Source organism: Lithobates pipiens, unplaced genomic scaffold (genome assembly GCF_037356315.1).
Source record: "Lithobates pipiens isolate NorthernLeopardFrog02 unplaced genomic scaffold, aLitPip1_a1.2 Scaffold_13, whole genome shotgun sequence".
Lineage (NCBI taxonomy): Eukaryota > Metazoa > Chordata > Amphibia > Anura > Ranidae > Lithobates > Lithobates pipiens.
Genome location: NW_027507718.1, coordinates 78,848,658 through 78,864,290, shown reverse-complemented (window position 1 = coordinate 78,864,290; position 15,633 = coordinate 78,848,658). Strand labels below are relative to the sequence as shown.

Here is a 15,633-nt window from a genome sequence, read left to right as displayed (position 1 = left end):
GTAGTAAATAGCCCCTCTTTGACAAACAAATAGCACAATGATGTTTCTTACCATGTGCCACCCAGCCATGTTTACATTGGTCACAGGTTCTCAGATTAATCTTCCCAGGCTGGAAACATTCGCATGTGCAATTTACAAGTGTACATCGGATGGCCTAGAAGAGGAAAGAGAGAGTCATTGATCGAGATGTCCATTTCACGGTTTATGCTCTTACAATATGTATGAGATATTGTGGCTTATGGAAACACAGTGTAATCACCTATTAGTGCTGTTTGCAGGGACACAAAAAATGGAAAAAGCACATTTCCGATGCAATGCTTTAATACTTAAGAGAGTCTTAGCTTCGAGTGGCTGTCATAACAGTAAAACCGATAAACAAAATAAAAGCTATGAGGTTATCTAAGAACATTGTAAGAAATCATATACATAGTTCATATATTAGTATAGTGCCAAACTAATCTGGTTTACATGGGTTGAATGCAAAAAAGCAGAGTTAATGGCATTGATTTACTTAGGGAAATGAAGCACTTAGCAAAGTGAATGTTTACTTAGGTTAGTGAATAAGGTGGAGCTGTGTTTGAATACCCAGTTATGTTTTTTTGGTTGCATATGGTTGAAACCAGCACAACTTCACCTTATTCTTCAAGATACGTGAGCTACCTATACTCCTTTAGTAAATCACCCCTACCATTTAATTTTAATATTAAATATAGGAAATTTAGACTGATATAAGCATTAGGTGAGTACAAAATTGACTTTATTAACAAAAAATATTGGTGAAAAGACATTTGCCATTCCACACCCATTAGTCACTATTTTAGCAACACAGCCTTGATAGCTCAAAGTAAAACTGTCTCACACCATAGCAATTAAAACTAAGTACGTGATTAAAAAAAGGCACAAACAAAGGATAAGGAGCTTTATTTGCAAAATCAAAGTTTTCCTGTAAAAGCCTAACATGGCTCCAATTTTCTCTTGCATTCTGAGCCTCCTGATTGGTTCTTATTGTAAAGGACATCCTTTCTGACCAATAAGAGATTGGGGGGGAGTGGGATTAAGCTTGACTTGCAGGAAACGTTAACTGCCAATATCTCTGGATCTACTGATACTTTTTAGGCATGCAGGTCTGACATCACATGCTTCAGTGGTGTATTGTCATGTCATAGAAGAAATAGCGCACTATAAATCTGGAACAACAACAGGTTTTTTCTGTACTTGCAGCATGTTTAAGGCCAGTTTCATACTGGTATGACACGACACACAACAGTCGTATGACTGTGGATCAGACTTTGCCCTGTGACTTGAAGTCCGACATTTGTCCGACTTCAATGAACCGGGATCAGAATTTGATTCTGACAATGCAGGCACTTTGCGTCTGGTATGAATCTTTAGGGGGAACTCCACGCCAAATTTGAAAAAAAAACAAACACTATGGGTTCCCCCTCCAAGAGCACACCAGGCCCTTCGGTCTGGTATGGATTTTAAGGGGGACCTCGCGCTGCTTAAAATCCATGCCAGACCGAAGAGCCTGGTATGGTCTTGGAGGGGGAACTCATGCCATTCTTTTTTTTATTTGGCGTGGAGTTCCTCTTCAAGATCATCAGAGCACAAGTCGCATGCCAAAGTCGGATCAGTTAAGACGGCAATCCGACTCTGATCTGACTTCAGTGATATTCAATGGGCTAAAGTTGGATCAAAAATGGACCAAAGTAGTGCAGGGAGCATTTTCAAAGTGGGACCAACTTGTGTCAGACCAGTTATGATGGCTCTCATAGGGAAACATTGATTTTCACATGTCATGCGACATGAGCTCCTGATGTCAGAGCGTTTGTAGTACCATGGTGAACCCGGCCTAAAGGACAAAATATACTGTAGATACATGTGCATGTATTCCAGTGATATGCTACATTTCCTTAAAATTTTACCTTGTTACATGCTTTAACCTAAATTCTAAAATATTATACCTCAAGGGTTACCACGGCCTCTGATAAGGCAGTACAGTCAGCCCTCCTGTACTGGGCCTGGGTCCCATCAGTTTAAAAGGGGGGCCAAGGCACCTGCCGAGCAGGAGGGCCAGCTGTGCTGTCTTGTGACTCTAAATAAATAAAATAAAAATAAAATAAATAAAATAAATAAACACAGTGAGTGATCGGTACTGATTGCTCTTGTGTCCATTCATCGCTGAAGCATAGTTTAATAAGCTTAAGTTTGTGAATGAACAGAAAGCATCAGAGTGCTTCCCAGCCATCTCCCATGCAGCTGAGGCTGCAGAGAAAGGCACTAATGAATTTATGTAAACGTTTTTAAAAAATTTTGAAAGGTAAGAGCTCATACATATGCTTTGCTCTCTGAGGAACAGTGAGCATTTGGATTTGGATCCCTCATCACAGAGTATTTGACAAGCAGCCTCCTCACCACCTGCTTTAACCCGGCACTAATGCCCTGCAACGCTATTCACTTGAGTGGGTTTCCTTCTACAAGAAATGTTTTTTATATTTTTGGAGGAGCCCTGTGAGGTAGGCTGTATAGGTCCACATAATTTCTACCAGTAGCCCTGATGGTTTTAACATCAGTGTGCAGCTGGCACAATATCCCACAGCCTCAAAATTCCTCCAGTCCTTCATTGTATTTATTGCATGCATACTTAAATGTAATTGACTTTTCCACAGGGTGAGGTTTCTGATAAAGTATACCAAATAACACAAAATCGAAAGAAGGGGGCCTAAAAAGGATAGTCCAATAAAAGTACACTTATCCCTAAACACCAAAAATTTTACGTGCACTTGTTAGGCCTAATTGTTGGTCCAACAGATCCCATATACTGTAAAAAGTGGTAAATGTTATGGTCACACGTATTAAAACAACCAGTAATACTACGACATGTACAAAAGAAATGCTTTTGGCCAGTTTTGAACAGACCAAGAAAAAAGGAATCTGTCTATACTCACAACGTGAAGAGCAGTTTTATCCTTCAGTTTATTAACAAACGCAAGTTACCAGAACACATAAAATCTGCACACACGTAATGTTTTATGTGTCATTTTTGTTTGGCATATATTGCTTTCAACTATGTGGCATCAAAGCTGTTTCTGAGTTAGGCATTTGCTGTGTTCTCATGGAACTGAACACAGCAAAGGCTGGAGATTACGAACATCTAAAATGTAATTTTTATGGGCAACACAAGAAGGAGATTTCAAACGCTAAGTTCATGGAGCCTGTAATATATCAAATCAAGTTTCCAAAGAAATGATATATATTATAACCAGGATTGCATACCATAACTGTTCAATTTGTAAAGCTTTTTATTTACTGGAATTTCAAAAGATTAGTATTGGTATGGAGAAAAAAGTATACAGACGGCTGGTCAGTTCACCGCTGGCTGCTAATTTAAAGCTAAATTCCAGGTAAACAGCTAAATTCCCATATGCAAACTCTCTTAAATTGGCCATAGACGGATCAAAATTTGGCCGATTCAGGAGGGACCAACAGTATTTCTACCCATCTATAGACATTTCTATTAGCGAGAAGTCAATCTAGTGATTGACTTCTCACAAACAGGCTAGTTGTAAAATTTGTGTTTGATCAGAGCTGCAGCCAACTGACTGCAGCACTGATCACTGTACAGTAAAACCTTGGATTTGCGAGCTTAATTTGTTCCATAAACATGCTTGTAATCCAAAGCACTTGTATATCCAAGCACATTTCCCACAAGAAATAATGGACACTCAAATGATTTGTTCCACAACCATTTATTCATAGGTCCTTCAGTTTATAGTCCATTCAGTTTATAGTCCATATAAAAAGATTATAGCAATGTGACTAGGTTGTGTAACCATAAAATGTCCATCCACAAATGGAATTGTCCACAAGGGAATTAGAAGCAGAATCCAGCAGGAGCTACAAAGTATAAAATAGAAGAAAGGTGCCTCTAAATGTAGCAATATGTTGCTAAAAATTGTTCATTCATTAAATGTAACCATATTGCTACACTTAGAGGCGCCTCTTCTTTTATACTCAGTTGTGACATAAAGATACTTGTATATCAACACATTGCTTGTATATCAAGTCAAAATTTATTTTAAAAAATGTGCTTGTCTTGCAAAACGCTCTCAAACCAAGTTACTCTCAAACCAAGGTTTTACTGTTTTTTGACAGCGGAAGAGCCCCCACCATCAGAATACAATAGTGTAGTGCAGCAGGAGGATTTCTCTATCCACCTCAAATGCGTGGATAAGGGAATCAATTTGTTTTTTGTTTTTTTTTGTTTTCAGCCAGCCAGTTGATAAAAAAAAAATCCATCTATGGCCAGCTTTACTTGCCAAATGATTAGCAATTCTGTACAGCCACTTTTGTGAATCATATACATTTGCTGAACAGTACAGCCAGGAAGTTGACACCACTGAGGTCACCTTCCCCAGTTGCTGACTGGACAATTAAAGTGTAGCGACATACTATTAGGTATTCAACTCTGTTCACTCTGATTTCTCCTCCTGTCAGCATATGTAGTAAAGCCTGGTTAGCTCTTAGTGCTGCCCCTCCCTCCCTCATCATGCAATTTTGTTAGTTATATATAAAAATTAATTGCAATTTATATTTATTTTTACATATTTTGATGTCTGGAGATTAACTTTGTAGAAAGTTAGAATATATTTGTATTTTAGCATATTGGTATTTGTTTGGTATTGTTTTATTCATTCCAAGTACATAATACTGAAAGCTATAAATCAGAGCATAGAACAAAGTTATAAGTGTATAAAAGGTGAATTTTCATTACCAAAAGCGGTAACCCCCGAGCCACACTTGAGATTGCATCGCAGGATCCAAGCAAAGTTATTTACCTTGTCCTCAGGATCCTGCGATGTCATCCCGCAGTGTGTGTGGGCTGGGTCCTCTGCTCGATTTATCACAGTGCTGGCATCCGTTCCCTGAGAGCTTTGCGACGCACGGAGATGGAGCAAGGCGCCAAATCCAAAAAGTGAAAAACACATAACACATACAGTATACTGTAATCTTACAGATTACATTTCTGTATCACATTGTTTCACCTCCCTTTTGTCCCTAGTGCTTTGTCCAGTGCCCTGCATGCAGTTTTATATTATACTGTATATACTGTTCTTTCTGCCTGGAAACTGGAGATTGTCCATAGCAACCAAAAAGTGTCCCTTTATGTTAAAAGTGGTTTTACACCAGCTAGAAATAAATTAATAATAATTTATAATAAATAAAGATAATAAATTAGAATCAATTGAGTGATAGTGATTTGTGGGGAAATCCATCATCAAACACTGAAAGTAATGACAGTGACAATTCTGCAACTGAGCTAATTTCAGTGCTTTGGTTACATTATTGAATGCATTTTATTATTATATTATTATTTGTGATAATTATTTACAGTTATTTATTATATTATAATTAAGGATTTTGTGTTTCAAACTTTATTATACCCGGGATGTCTACTAGACTCTTGTTTAGACAAGAGATTTAAGTGAGTTATTTCTAAGAATTACAGGACTACAATATAAAACCCTACATTTCTATGCAAAACAATGTACCGCTTTCAGCATCAAAAACCAGACATAATCATACCACGAGGGAGGCTAATTGTGAAAGCAGGACTATAAAATCTATCAACCCTTTAGATAAGAAAAAGCAAGGGATGAAATAATAACTTCTGGCTATAGTATCAGTGTCCAAGAAAAAACAAAAAGACCTTCCCTAAAACATACCATTGGGGGTTATTTACGAAAGGTAAATCCACTTTGCACTACAAGTGCATTTGGAAGTGCAGACGCTGTAAGTCTCAGGGGTAGATCTGAAATGAGGGGAAGCTCTGCTGATTTTATCATCCAATCATGTGAAAGCTAAAATGCTGTTTTTTATTTTCCTTGCATGTCCCCCTCGGATCTACAGCGACTGCACTTCCAAGTGCACGTGGAAATTTGCCTTTCGTAAATAATTAAGTATTCAAAAGTCAATATTCTTATTTAAATATGGTTTATTTAAGTAACTACTTTATCCATATGATATCAATATGTACCTGCGTCCTAAATGGCACTGGATCACTGAGATGAAGGTTGAGAGCTATTGTGGGCCACCCCTATATTTTGCAAGTTCTGGTTTCTTAGCAATGCTCTACTCTCTATATCATGCTATGCACACACTTCAGAGGTTGCTGCAGCGCAGTAAGTTATCCTCATCCAAGCAGTAGTTTATATCTCCTCTGTAACACCGCTGTTAAAAACCAGTCCCTTGCATGAAATAAATTATGCTGTCATACACGGTACTTACAGCACCCCCTCCATCATGTAAACTGTTCGATCGCTCATTTTCCAAGCTATATAAGTATGTATTCCTGATTAACGGAAATAGTAATAGGAAATATATTACCAACGACAACTGCTGATGAAGCAGGAATAATATATGTGTCTGTAGGTTAACAGTGAGGAAGAAAGGAGATCTTGCTGAAAGGTCCAGTTCCATGTTCAATAGTTTATTGACTTGATGATATATCACGTCTGCACTTGTCAGTAATGGTGTCTCTCTTTAATATGTTCACTAATTAATGAACTCTGTAATTAATTGTGCTGCTGTGCCATGCAGGAAAGTTACAAAGGGACAGTCTGATTTTAACCCTTTCTTGTACACTTGTGTTTGTTTTAACATCAAGGTTTTTTGTAAGTGTGCTTTAAAAAGGGAATAGATATACCGTACATAGACATGTATGGACTAATCAATGTGTCACAGTTTACCCTACACAGGTTACCATGTGTAGCCTGTATCAGGGGCTCATTCCTGAACCCCACCCCCCATGGAATAAGTTTCAGTACCTTGAACATGTCCAGTTGGACCACTCACATCATTATGACAGAATTGTGTTAACATGAAAACTCCTTACGCCTGGGCAAAAATAAACAAATACAATTTTCCTGGAACTATGGAGGCTAGCTTATAATGAACAGGTAAATGAAACAAAGGGTAAAGTGGACTAATACTGAAAGGCGCTGATTTGTTATTTTATAAGGAAGATCTAGAAAGGTTGATTGTGGCTAAGCTAACCCTGAAAATTTTACTTTTTTCCTTCTGAAAAATATCTGAGCACATCCTGACATATGATGACATATGACTGTGCTTAGGCTCCCTTCTTATGTAGCCTTATAGCTGTAAATCTGCAGTGCGAGACCGTGTAAGGGGTATGCCACCCTCTCCTGTCTAATTCTATTCTTATGGGGTCTGGAGTGAGATTTGGTGATGTCACTACTATGCTGCTCACAGTTTTTCCAAAGACCTGTTGGAGAGAATGCTGTACCTGAGAACATGTAGACATGCATCCCCCTGCCTCTGCTAAGATGAGATTTTCCTTGCAAAATGATCAGTGAACATGAAACAGACAGGTACTATGTACTATGGTGTCCATCAGCCTTGATTGGCTTCAACTGCCAATGCCACTATTGTGGTATTATAGACTGCTAAGCATTGCACACACTTTACAAAATGATCTTCCTACCCAACCCAGTTGTAATATTTACCAGTAAAGGTTTGAAAATAAAAAGGGAGTATTTTGATGGCTTGGGCAGCACAGTTCACTCCTGTTTCACACAATTTCACTAAAGGGTATTTAACTGTGTTGAAAAGGCAGACCCAACTGTTTATACAACACTACTCACTGTGCAGCTACTGAATACTGCATGTAAGAAAATATTCTTCTCTTTGTTGATAAGAAAAGCACACTACATAATCTTCCTAGTCAATTTTCTCAAAGTGATTTAAAGCAGAACTCCACCAAAAAGAGGAAGTTTTGCTTTAAGTCCTCCTCCCCTGCCACATTTGGCATGTCATTTTTTTGGATGAGGAGCGGGTAGCTAGTTTTAACAGGTACCCACTCCTGTTTCCACGTGGCTACAGGATTTGCTGGCTTTTAATTTTATTTTCCATAGTGAAACCTCCTTTACAAAGCAGATATCATTTTAAGGCAGGTCAGCATGTTTGTTTCACATGTTTAGGGAAGGTCAGAACAGACAGTGCAGAACAGCACAACCTCTCTAGGAAAAACAGCCTGTTGAAGTCTGGCATGGAATAATGCATGCTCTTACACACTCAGACAGAAATTAACTAGTTCTAGTGTAATAATAGGCATGATCTTCTTCAAATACCTGGTTACATTGGTGTCTTTCTTAGTCTAGACACACAATAATACATATGGCATAGAAAACGTGCAGATCAGTGTTTAAAGGCAGTAAGGATTCCGGGACTTGGGAAGCAGCCCCATCATATCTGAAACACCACATGTAATGTTATATCTAATTTTGCTTAACATTAATCCAAAACAAGAAGGCTAATGTTTCAATGTTATTATCCTACAGTTGGTTCGGAACATTCTTCAAGGTGCATTGAAACTATATAGAAACTCTAAGTAACTTAAGCACTTGGTTGGTACCTATGATCCCCCGTAAGGCTGCATTCACACCTATGCATTTTTAGTGCATTTTGCAGTCCATTTACCATGGTTTCCTATGGAACACGTTCTGTAGTGCAAATCTGAAAAATGCAAAAAGCACTAAAAATGCATAGGTGTGAATCCAGTCTAAGGTATATGCAGTGGCAGCTATGCCAATTGTAATTACGATGTGCCATGTATGTGCTTCAGGACTGTTTATGCTTTATTTCCCACCACCTAGAAAGGTGTGGTGGGAATAAAGAAAATTGACATCTTGTATAAGAATGTATTTGTTTATTAAGGAATATTGTTAGAAGGGTCAACAAGAAATCACTGGAGAGCACCAACGCTCAATGCTGCCCATTTACTCCATTGTGTTTAAAAAGGTTAAACTCAACAGCACAAGCAATCCAAAATGGGCTCAAATATTTTTATATATCCCCTGGCCCACTTTCTTTGCAGCAGTTCTGCAATCTGTCAGTGAAGTTTACATCATAAAGGGGATTAATACTAGCGAGCAGAGTGAGGATTGTATAATTATTTGCTATTTTAACCTAATACATTGCATTATTTGCTGATTGCTGATTCAATGCAATACATGACCACAAAGGGGCTTAACCCTAAGTAACGCCAACTGTTGCAGATGCCATACAGGATTGTATGATAGAAATGTATCAATATGTTGGAAAATTTCTAAAACTGTTAAATATGCATTCCATTTCTGTTAAAATAAGTATGTTCCATTTACCCCATTATTAATCTTAAAGTAGGTCAAAAGCAGACCAGTTATTTCGTTAACGCTTACAAGCGTGACCAGGTCACTTAAACCATTCCAAATTTAGTTTTGCAATTGTAAGAATTCAGATGTAAAACAAAATGTAGGTCAATGGAGGGACGCAATATACTACAGAAGAGTGAAGTGAGCCTGTGCTTGCTTTAAACATCCAATTGTGTGCAGAACTTTTTTTTGTATGGCTGTCTTGAATACTGTTGATGCATGTTGGTAAGGATTTGTCACAGTCTACTTGTTCAGCACATACTTGGTCGTATAAGTATGCTACCACTGATAACAAAACAGCAGCTTCCAGATAGCTGTCACTTTCCCGCAACAATATCCTATTCTATTACATTAGCAATCCTTTTCTGTAATACCATGGAGAAATATAAGTGTATTAGCAGCTTTTCAAATTGTATTAGTGAAGATGACTCTAGATATGAGATACACTTGAAATACAGTAGGGCACCAATAATATATCACAAATAAGCTCATCATCAACCCAATCCAACACTTGTTTTCTCTCTCAACGTAAGGCCTTCAGAGGGAAACTAGAGCATATTTTTAGTAAGTACATACTCTGAGTTCCCATTGCAAAGTTTAACTTTGTAAACAATGGTTGATGTAACTTTACTTCTGAACATGGTAGCTGCTGATTTTGATGTGAATCACTTAGATCTTGTATTGTTTTCAACCAGTCTGAGCAGAGGGACAAACTTATAAATGGGAGATAGGGACAGTAAAGCACAATCACTGAGTTGCTGCATAAGTTGTGGGTGGCATCCCCCATGTACCATTATGATTAGAAATATTGGCGTACACTAATAACATTCTTTACATTTATCTGAACACATATATTGATACAGATGCCAAAATCAATTGCTGGAATAGACATGGATTTCCACAATGTTGACTACTCTGATGCATGAGTGTTAACTGCAAATATGTAGATGCCAGGGATCTTAAAGCTCAATTTCACTTTTTTTTTTAAAATCCCTTTTCTCTTCCTTGTTTAAAAAGCTGTATTTACTCCCCCCCCACCCCCCACATCTCAAGAGCTGCCCTTCACATCCTCAGATAGTAAACGGACAGTGGAGGCCATTTACTCCCAGTTGCCCATACAGTAGAGAGGGCTCTGTTGATGTTCTTTCTGCAAAAATTAGGGGGTGAAGAAATGCCATCAGCACACCAATGATTCCTCTAGAGCAGGGGTCTCAAATTGGCGGCCCTCCAGTATTGCAAGGTTGACAGTTACAAGTATGACTCCCACAGGCAGAGGCATTATGGCAGGGGTGTCCAAACTACGGCCCTCCAGCTGTTGCAGAACTACACATCCCATGAGGCATTGTAAAACTCTGACATTCAAAGACATGACTAGGCATGATGGGGATTGTAGTTCCTGAACAACTGGAGGGCCGTCGTTTGGACACCCCTGCATTATGGGACTTGTAGGTTTGCAACAACTGGAGGGCCGCTAGTTTGAAACCCCTTCTATAGAGGGTACAAAGCTTTAATTTCAAGGTCACATGGTACACATACAGCACAATTATGGAGCCACGCAGGGCCCCTTCATCAAGCAAGTGACCTGCGTGGCTCCGAAACATTTACATGTGTCTACCATGTGACCTTGAAATTAAAGATTTGCACCCTTTTGAGGAATCCTTGGTGTGCTGATGACATTTCTTCACTCCGATTGTCTACAGTTGCCAGCCTGTGGTCATTACAGCACCCAGCATTACTGAACACCTTTTTTCAGGAACATGTGCGTGGGGAATATTGAGTTTGGATTTGCAAAAATTAAGATGACACAGATTTGTCATCCACCCGCTCTGCTCTGATCAGCAGGGGATCAGTGGACAGGTCCCCTGATGATCTCAACTGAGTCCACTCTGTGTGAAAGGGGCCTTACTGCTGGACAGAGCATCATTCATGTAATGATGTGTACTGTGAACCTGGCTGGCATAGACATATCCCCTGGGGATGTGCCTTTAATGCCCTGGGCTCACCTGAAGTGGGTTGGATAACTCTGGGCATCATTCAACTTTGAAGAGAAGTGGCACTGAATTGTTGTGCAGTGGGTCTGCAGGGGACAGTGTGGGATAGATGATAAATATTACAAATGTTTTTTTATTTCTTTGTTCGCGGCTTCTGGGTGGTCAATTTTTTTTATCCATAGGAAAAAGGTTAAAGTGTCCATGCATGGTCATATTTTGATCTTTTAGACCACCAAACTTGCAACAAATAGTGTAAATGTTTACAGACATGCTATCTTGTGAATTAAACATTTATTCAGGCCCTTGCATTACTTTACATTGTTGCAGGTAACTAAACAGACAGACAAAAATCTGACCATGTATGGCCAGTTTAGACCCCTTTCACACTGGGGCGGTTTGCACGCGCTACAGCACTAAAATAGGCGCCTGCAAAACGCCCTGAAAGAGCCGCTGCTGTGTCTTCAATGTGAAAGCCCTGAGGGCTTTCACGTGAGCGGTGCGCTGGCAGGACACTAAAAAAAGTCCTGCTAGCGGTATCTTTGGAGCGGTGTATACACCGCTCCTTCCCCGCTCCTGCCCATTGCAATCAATGGGGCAACGTGGCTATACCGACGGCATAGCGCTGCTGCCGAGGTAAAAGAAAAAAATTTACGGTAAAGTGCCGCTAAAAAAAGCAGCGTTTTACCGCCAGCGCACCCACCACCACAGTGTGGAAGAGGTCTTATGCTATGCATTAGGTTACTAGTTGCTAATGTAGTAAGTAACAATCTGAAATGTAAAAAGACAAGACAAAAATATTCCTATAGTTTGCCTTTAGAGGCTTTACTAATACTCTATATCTTATGTCTATCATTGAATCCTGCAACACTTGCCATGAAGAAAAAGAAGCCTATGCACAATACACGTTAAAATATTGTGATAGGAATAGAAATAAGATGAGATTTAAATCTTTGTACCAAGAGACAGTTGTGAGTTGAAAGAGAGTTATATTGTGTCCCTAAATAGTAAAGGAAAATACTGTATATTTTTCAATATGTTCTCTAAAGTATTCTTCTATCATACAAGATTTCTCCTATGATATTGTCCCCAGTGGGCTTATTCTCTAAGTTTAAACACAAACACTAGAGCAATGGAAAAACATTAACACGTTTACTGTGAACAAAAACTCCCAGTTGTACAGTGAAATTTTAATACATTTCAACTTATCTCTTTTTACTAATGGCAAGAGTACAAACCCTGCAGGAATTCGTTCAGCAAACTGGTAATTACAGATGACTCTCTTTTAAAAAAAAAAAAAAACACAATGCATATGTAAGTCTTACAAAAAAGCAGTTCCTCTGCTTTTCATGATGGTTTCAGTAGAAGGGTTAAGTAAAATATGATGCAAATCTCCTTAAGCTATGTATACTAGGCAACAAGCATTTTCTATACACAGCGCTGTTTTTACTACTGACAAGCTATGCTTTATCAACAAGATTTTCTTTTTAAAGTCTTTGCAACTATCCAGCTACTCCTGAAAACATAAAAATGATTTTACGTGAGCATTATTAATTCACAGTCACATGAGTGCATTTATAGCACTACACCATGTTCAGACTTGTAGAACACAACAAAGACCAATGGCCAAAGTGCTACGGTATAACCCATTGAAACCAATTGTAAACCATCTTTTTTTCTAAATGTGTTTATTAGACAAACGGTGAACATTGGGCGTTATGGATTACTGCTCTTTGCCCAACATCATAGATCTTTGCACTGTTTTCTTAAAATAAACATGGTTGTGTTGTAGCAGTATGCTAAAATATTATCCATGTTTAGTGCACAGTAAATTATCTTCTGCCAGTAAGTTCCTAGAAAAAAGAAATAGAAGAAACCACTTTGAGGGCCATTCAGGCCATAAGCTTAAGGGGTTGATTTACTAAAGGAAAATAGACTGTGCACTTTGCATTTCCATCATCCAATCATGCGGAAGCAAAATGCTGTTTTTTTATATTTTCCTTGCATGTGATTGGGTACTCTTTGCAAATTGAACCTCATTTACTAAGCTCTGGAGCAACTGCACCAACAAGCATAGTCTAATTCCCTTTGGTAAATCAACCCCTAAGTGAGGATTGTTTTCTGATGATACGACTAGCAGCAACAGGAAGAGAAAATTTTCTCATCTTCTCTTGCTCTTTATTGTCTCTTACTGTTACTGACCCTGGAGAAAGCTGTAGCCAATCAGCTTATAATTTCACCTTGTTCAATGAGGCTTTGACAAAAAAAAATTGAAGCTGGTTGGTTTCTATGCAGAGCTGCACCAGATTTTTCACTTGCTAGTTTTTAGTAAATCAACCCCAAGATGTCATCACCAAAATTGTCAGCTTGGTTTCCATTAACCTTAGGATGCTTTAACATTGGGGCGGGAGGTGCGTCTATTTTTAGTGGCACTTTACCGTCGGATTTGCGGCGGTAAGGGTTAAAAACCACCGCAAAGCGCCACTGTGGAGGCACTTTGCCGGCGGTATAGCCACATTGCCCCACTGATTTCAATGGGCAGGAGCGGTTTAGGAGCAGTATACATAATGCTCCTTCACCGCTCCAAAGATGCTGCTGGCAGGACATTTTTTAGCATCCTGCCAGCGTACCGCTCAAGTGTTAAAGCCCTCGGGGCTTTCACATTGGAGGCAAAGCAGCAGCTGTTTCAATGTGCTATGCAGGCGCTATTTTTAGCGCTGTAGCGTCTGCAAATTGCCCCAGTGTTAAAGGGGTCTTATAGTCTCACACTGCCCTCTATAGCATAGGCGTCCCCATGTGTGTATTGTATATTAATAAACAAAAAGCTCAAGAGTGATACCCCCATATAATTTCCATGGTGAATTTCTGTGGTACAATGTTGGGAACTGAAATATGAAAAACCTTTAATCTATAAGTTAAAAGAGAAATGTGGGATTTTTTTTTTTAGAATCATACAAGGTGGGTGCTGAATCTGCCCCCCGCAGGCTCTTAGTCTGAAAACCGAGTGTTCAAACATTGCTGATTGCTCAGTTCGGTCACCGCGGCCTGCTATGCCCCCCCCCCCCCCACTCACTGAGCTGTGAAGGTGGTTGAAGCAGCTGGCTCCGGCTCTCAGTGGCTCATTGAGAGGCTGAGCTAGGTGCCAATCCAGGGTTGTGGGTAGATCCCGACCATAATGTTGTGATCTTTCCACAGCCTGGGCCAGCTGCCTGTGGAAAATGGGTCACAGGTGTACAGAACAAACTGCACTTCTGTGATCCACAGGAGAAGTACAGGCAACCAAGCTTTGGTTGTACTTCTCCTTTAATCCAACATCTGCAAGAAATGGAAATAAGGCCCCTTCAAGTTTTGAAAACAAGGTCCAACCTTGTAGCAAATAGAAGGTTCCAGTTCAAGGTAAAAGCGGTTATTTACAGTTAACTTGATGTCTGGATGTTTTATGAATGCACATTGTTTTGTTGTTTGTTATGCATCTTTGTATGTGCATTACAGTGTGGTGGATTTACTAAAAGTGGAGCACTCAGAATCTGGTGCAGCTGTGCATGGTAGCCAATCAGCTTCTAACTTTAGCTTGTTTAATTAAGCTGGAAGCTGATTGGTTTCTATTCAGAGATGCACCCGATTTTGCACTCTCCAGTTTTAGCAAATCAACCCCAATGTAGTGATCTTGACACTGGAGGGTATTTAGCAAAAGTTTGGTAATTTTGTACTGCTTTATGATGTAATTGCTAAAAAAAAATTTCATTAGCTCAAGCCACATTTTGTCAGTTAACCTCCCTAGCGGTAATCCCGAGTCTGGCTCGGGCTGGGATTTCAGTACCATAAGCGGTAACCCCGAGCCAGACTCAGGATCGCATCGCTGGATACAGGGAGGACACAGGGATAAGTTACTTACCTTGTCCCCTGGATCCAGTGATGTCCTCCGCGCTGTGTGATCGTGCTGTCCTCCGCTCGATTCACACAGTGCCCGAATGCCGCCGAGCTCCATTCCCTGCGACGTTACGGCGCACGGGAGTGGAGATCGGCGCCAAATTCAAAAAAGTAAAAACACACAAAACACACACAGTACTGTAATCTTACAGATTACAGTACTGTATAAAAAAATTACACACCCCCTTTGTCCCTAGTGGTCTGTGCAGTGTACCGCTTTCAGCACCTAAAACCAGAATGAATCATACCGCCAGGGAAGTTAAGTGTTAAGTAATGTTTACCTTGTACCAGAAACTTATTTTCAGCTCCAAGATTGGTCCTTCTTTTTTGGATACATGGTTTGGTACAATGACAGCACTGAACCAGTGAGTGGTTTTGAAGGTTAATTAAATGTTTAAATAAGCCCTCTTCTTTTTCTAATATGTGTATGCCCTTCAAGTGTTGTCCTAACACATTTTTTTAAAATTGGGAACTAAAGAAATGATTTTAGTATGGGTTAGAAT

At 39.5% G+C, this 15,633-nt stretch overlaps 1 protein-coding gene across 4 annotated transcripts in view; it reads right to left on the bottom strand.

Annotated features, from left to right (window-relative positions):
• Positions 1-15,633, bottom strand: part of BNC2 (basonuclin zinc finger protein 2) — a 793,258-nt gene that overhangs the window by 179,219 nt on the left and 598,406 nt on the right. For all 4 annotated transcript variants that reach the window (XM_077475239.1, XM_077475236.1, XM_077475237.1 and 1 more), the window contains one exon: positions 52-154. In XM_077475239.1, the coding sequence (XP_077331365.1) occupies positions 52-154 (103 nt within the window). The remainder of the gene's footprint in view (positions 1-51; positions 155-15,633) is intronic.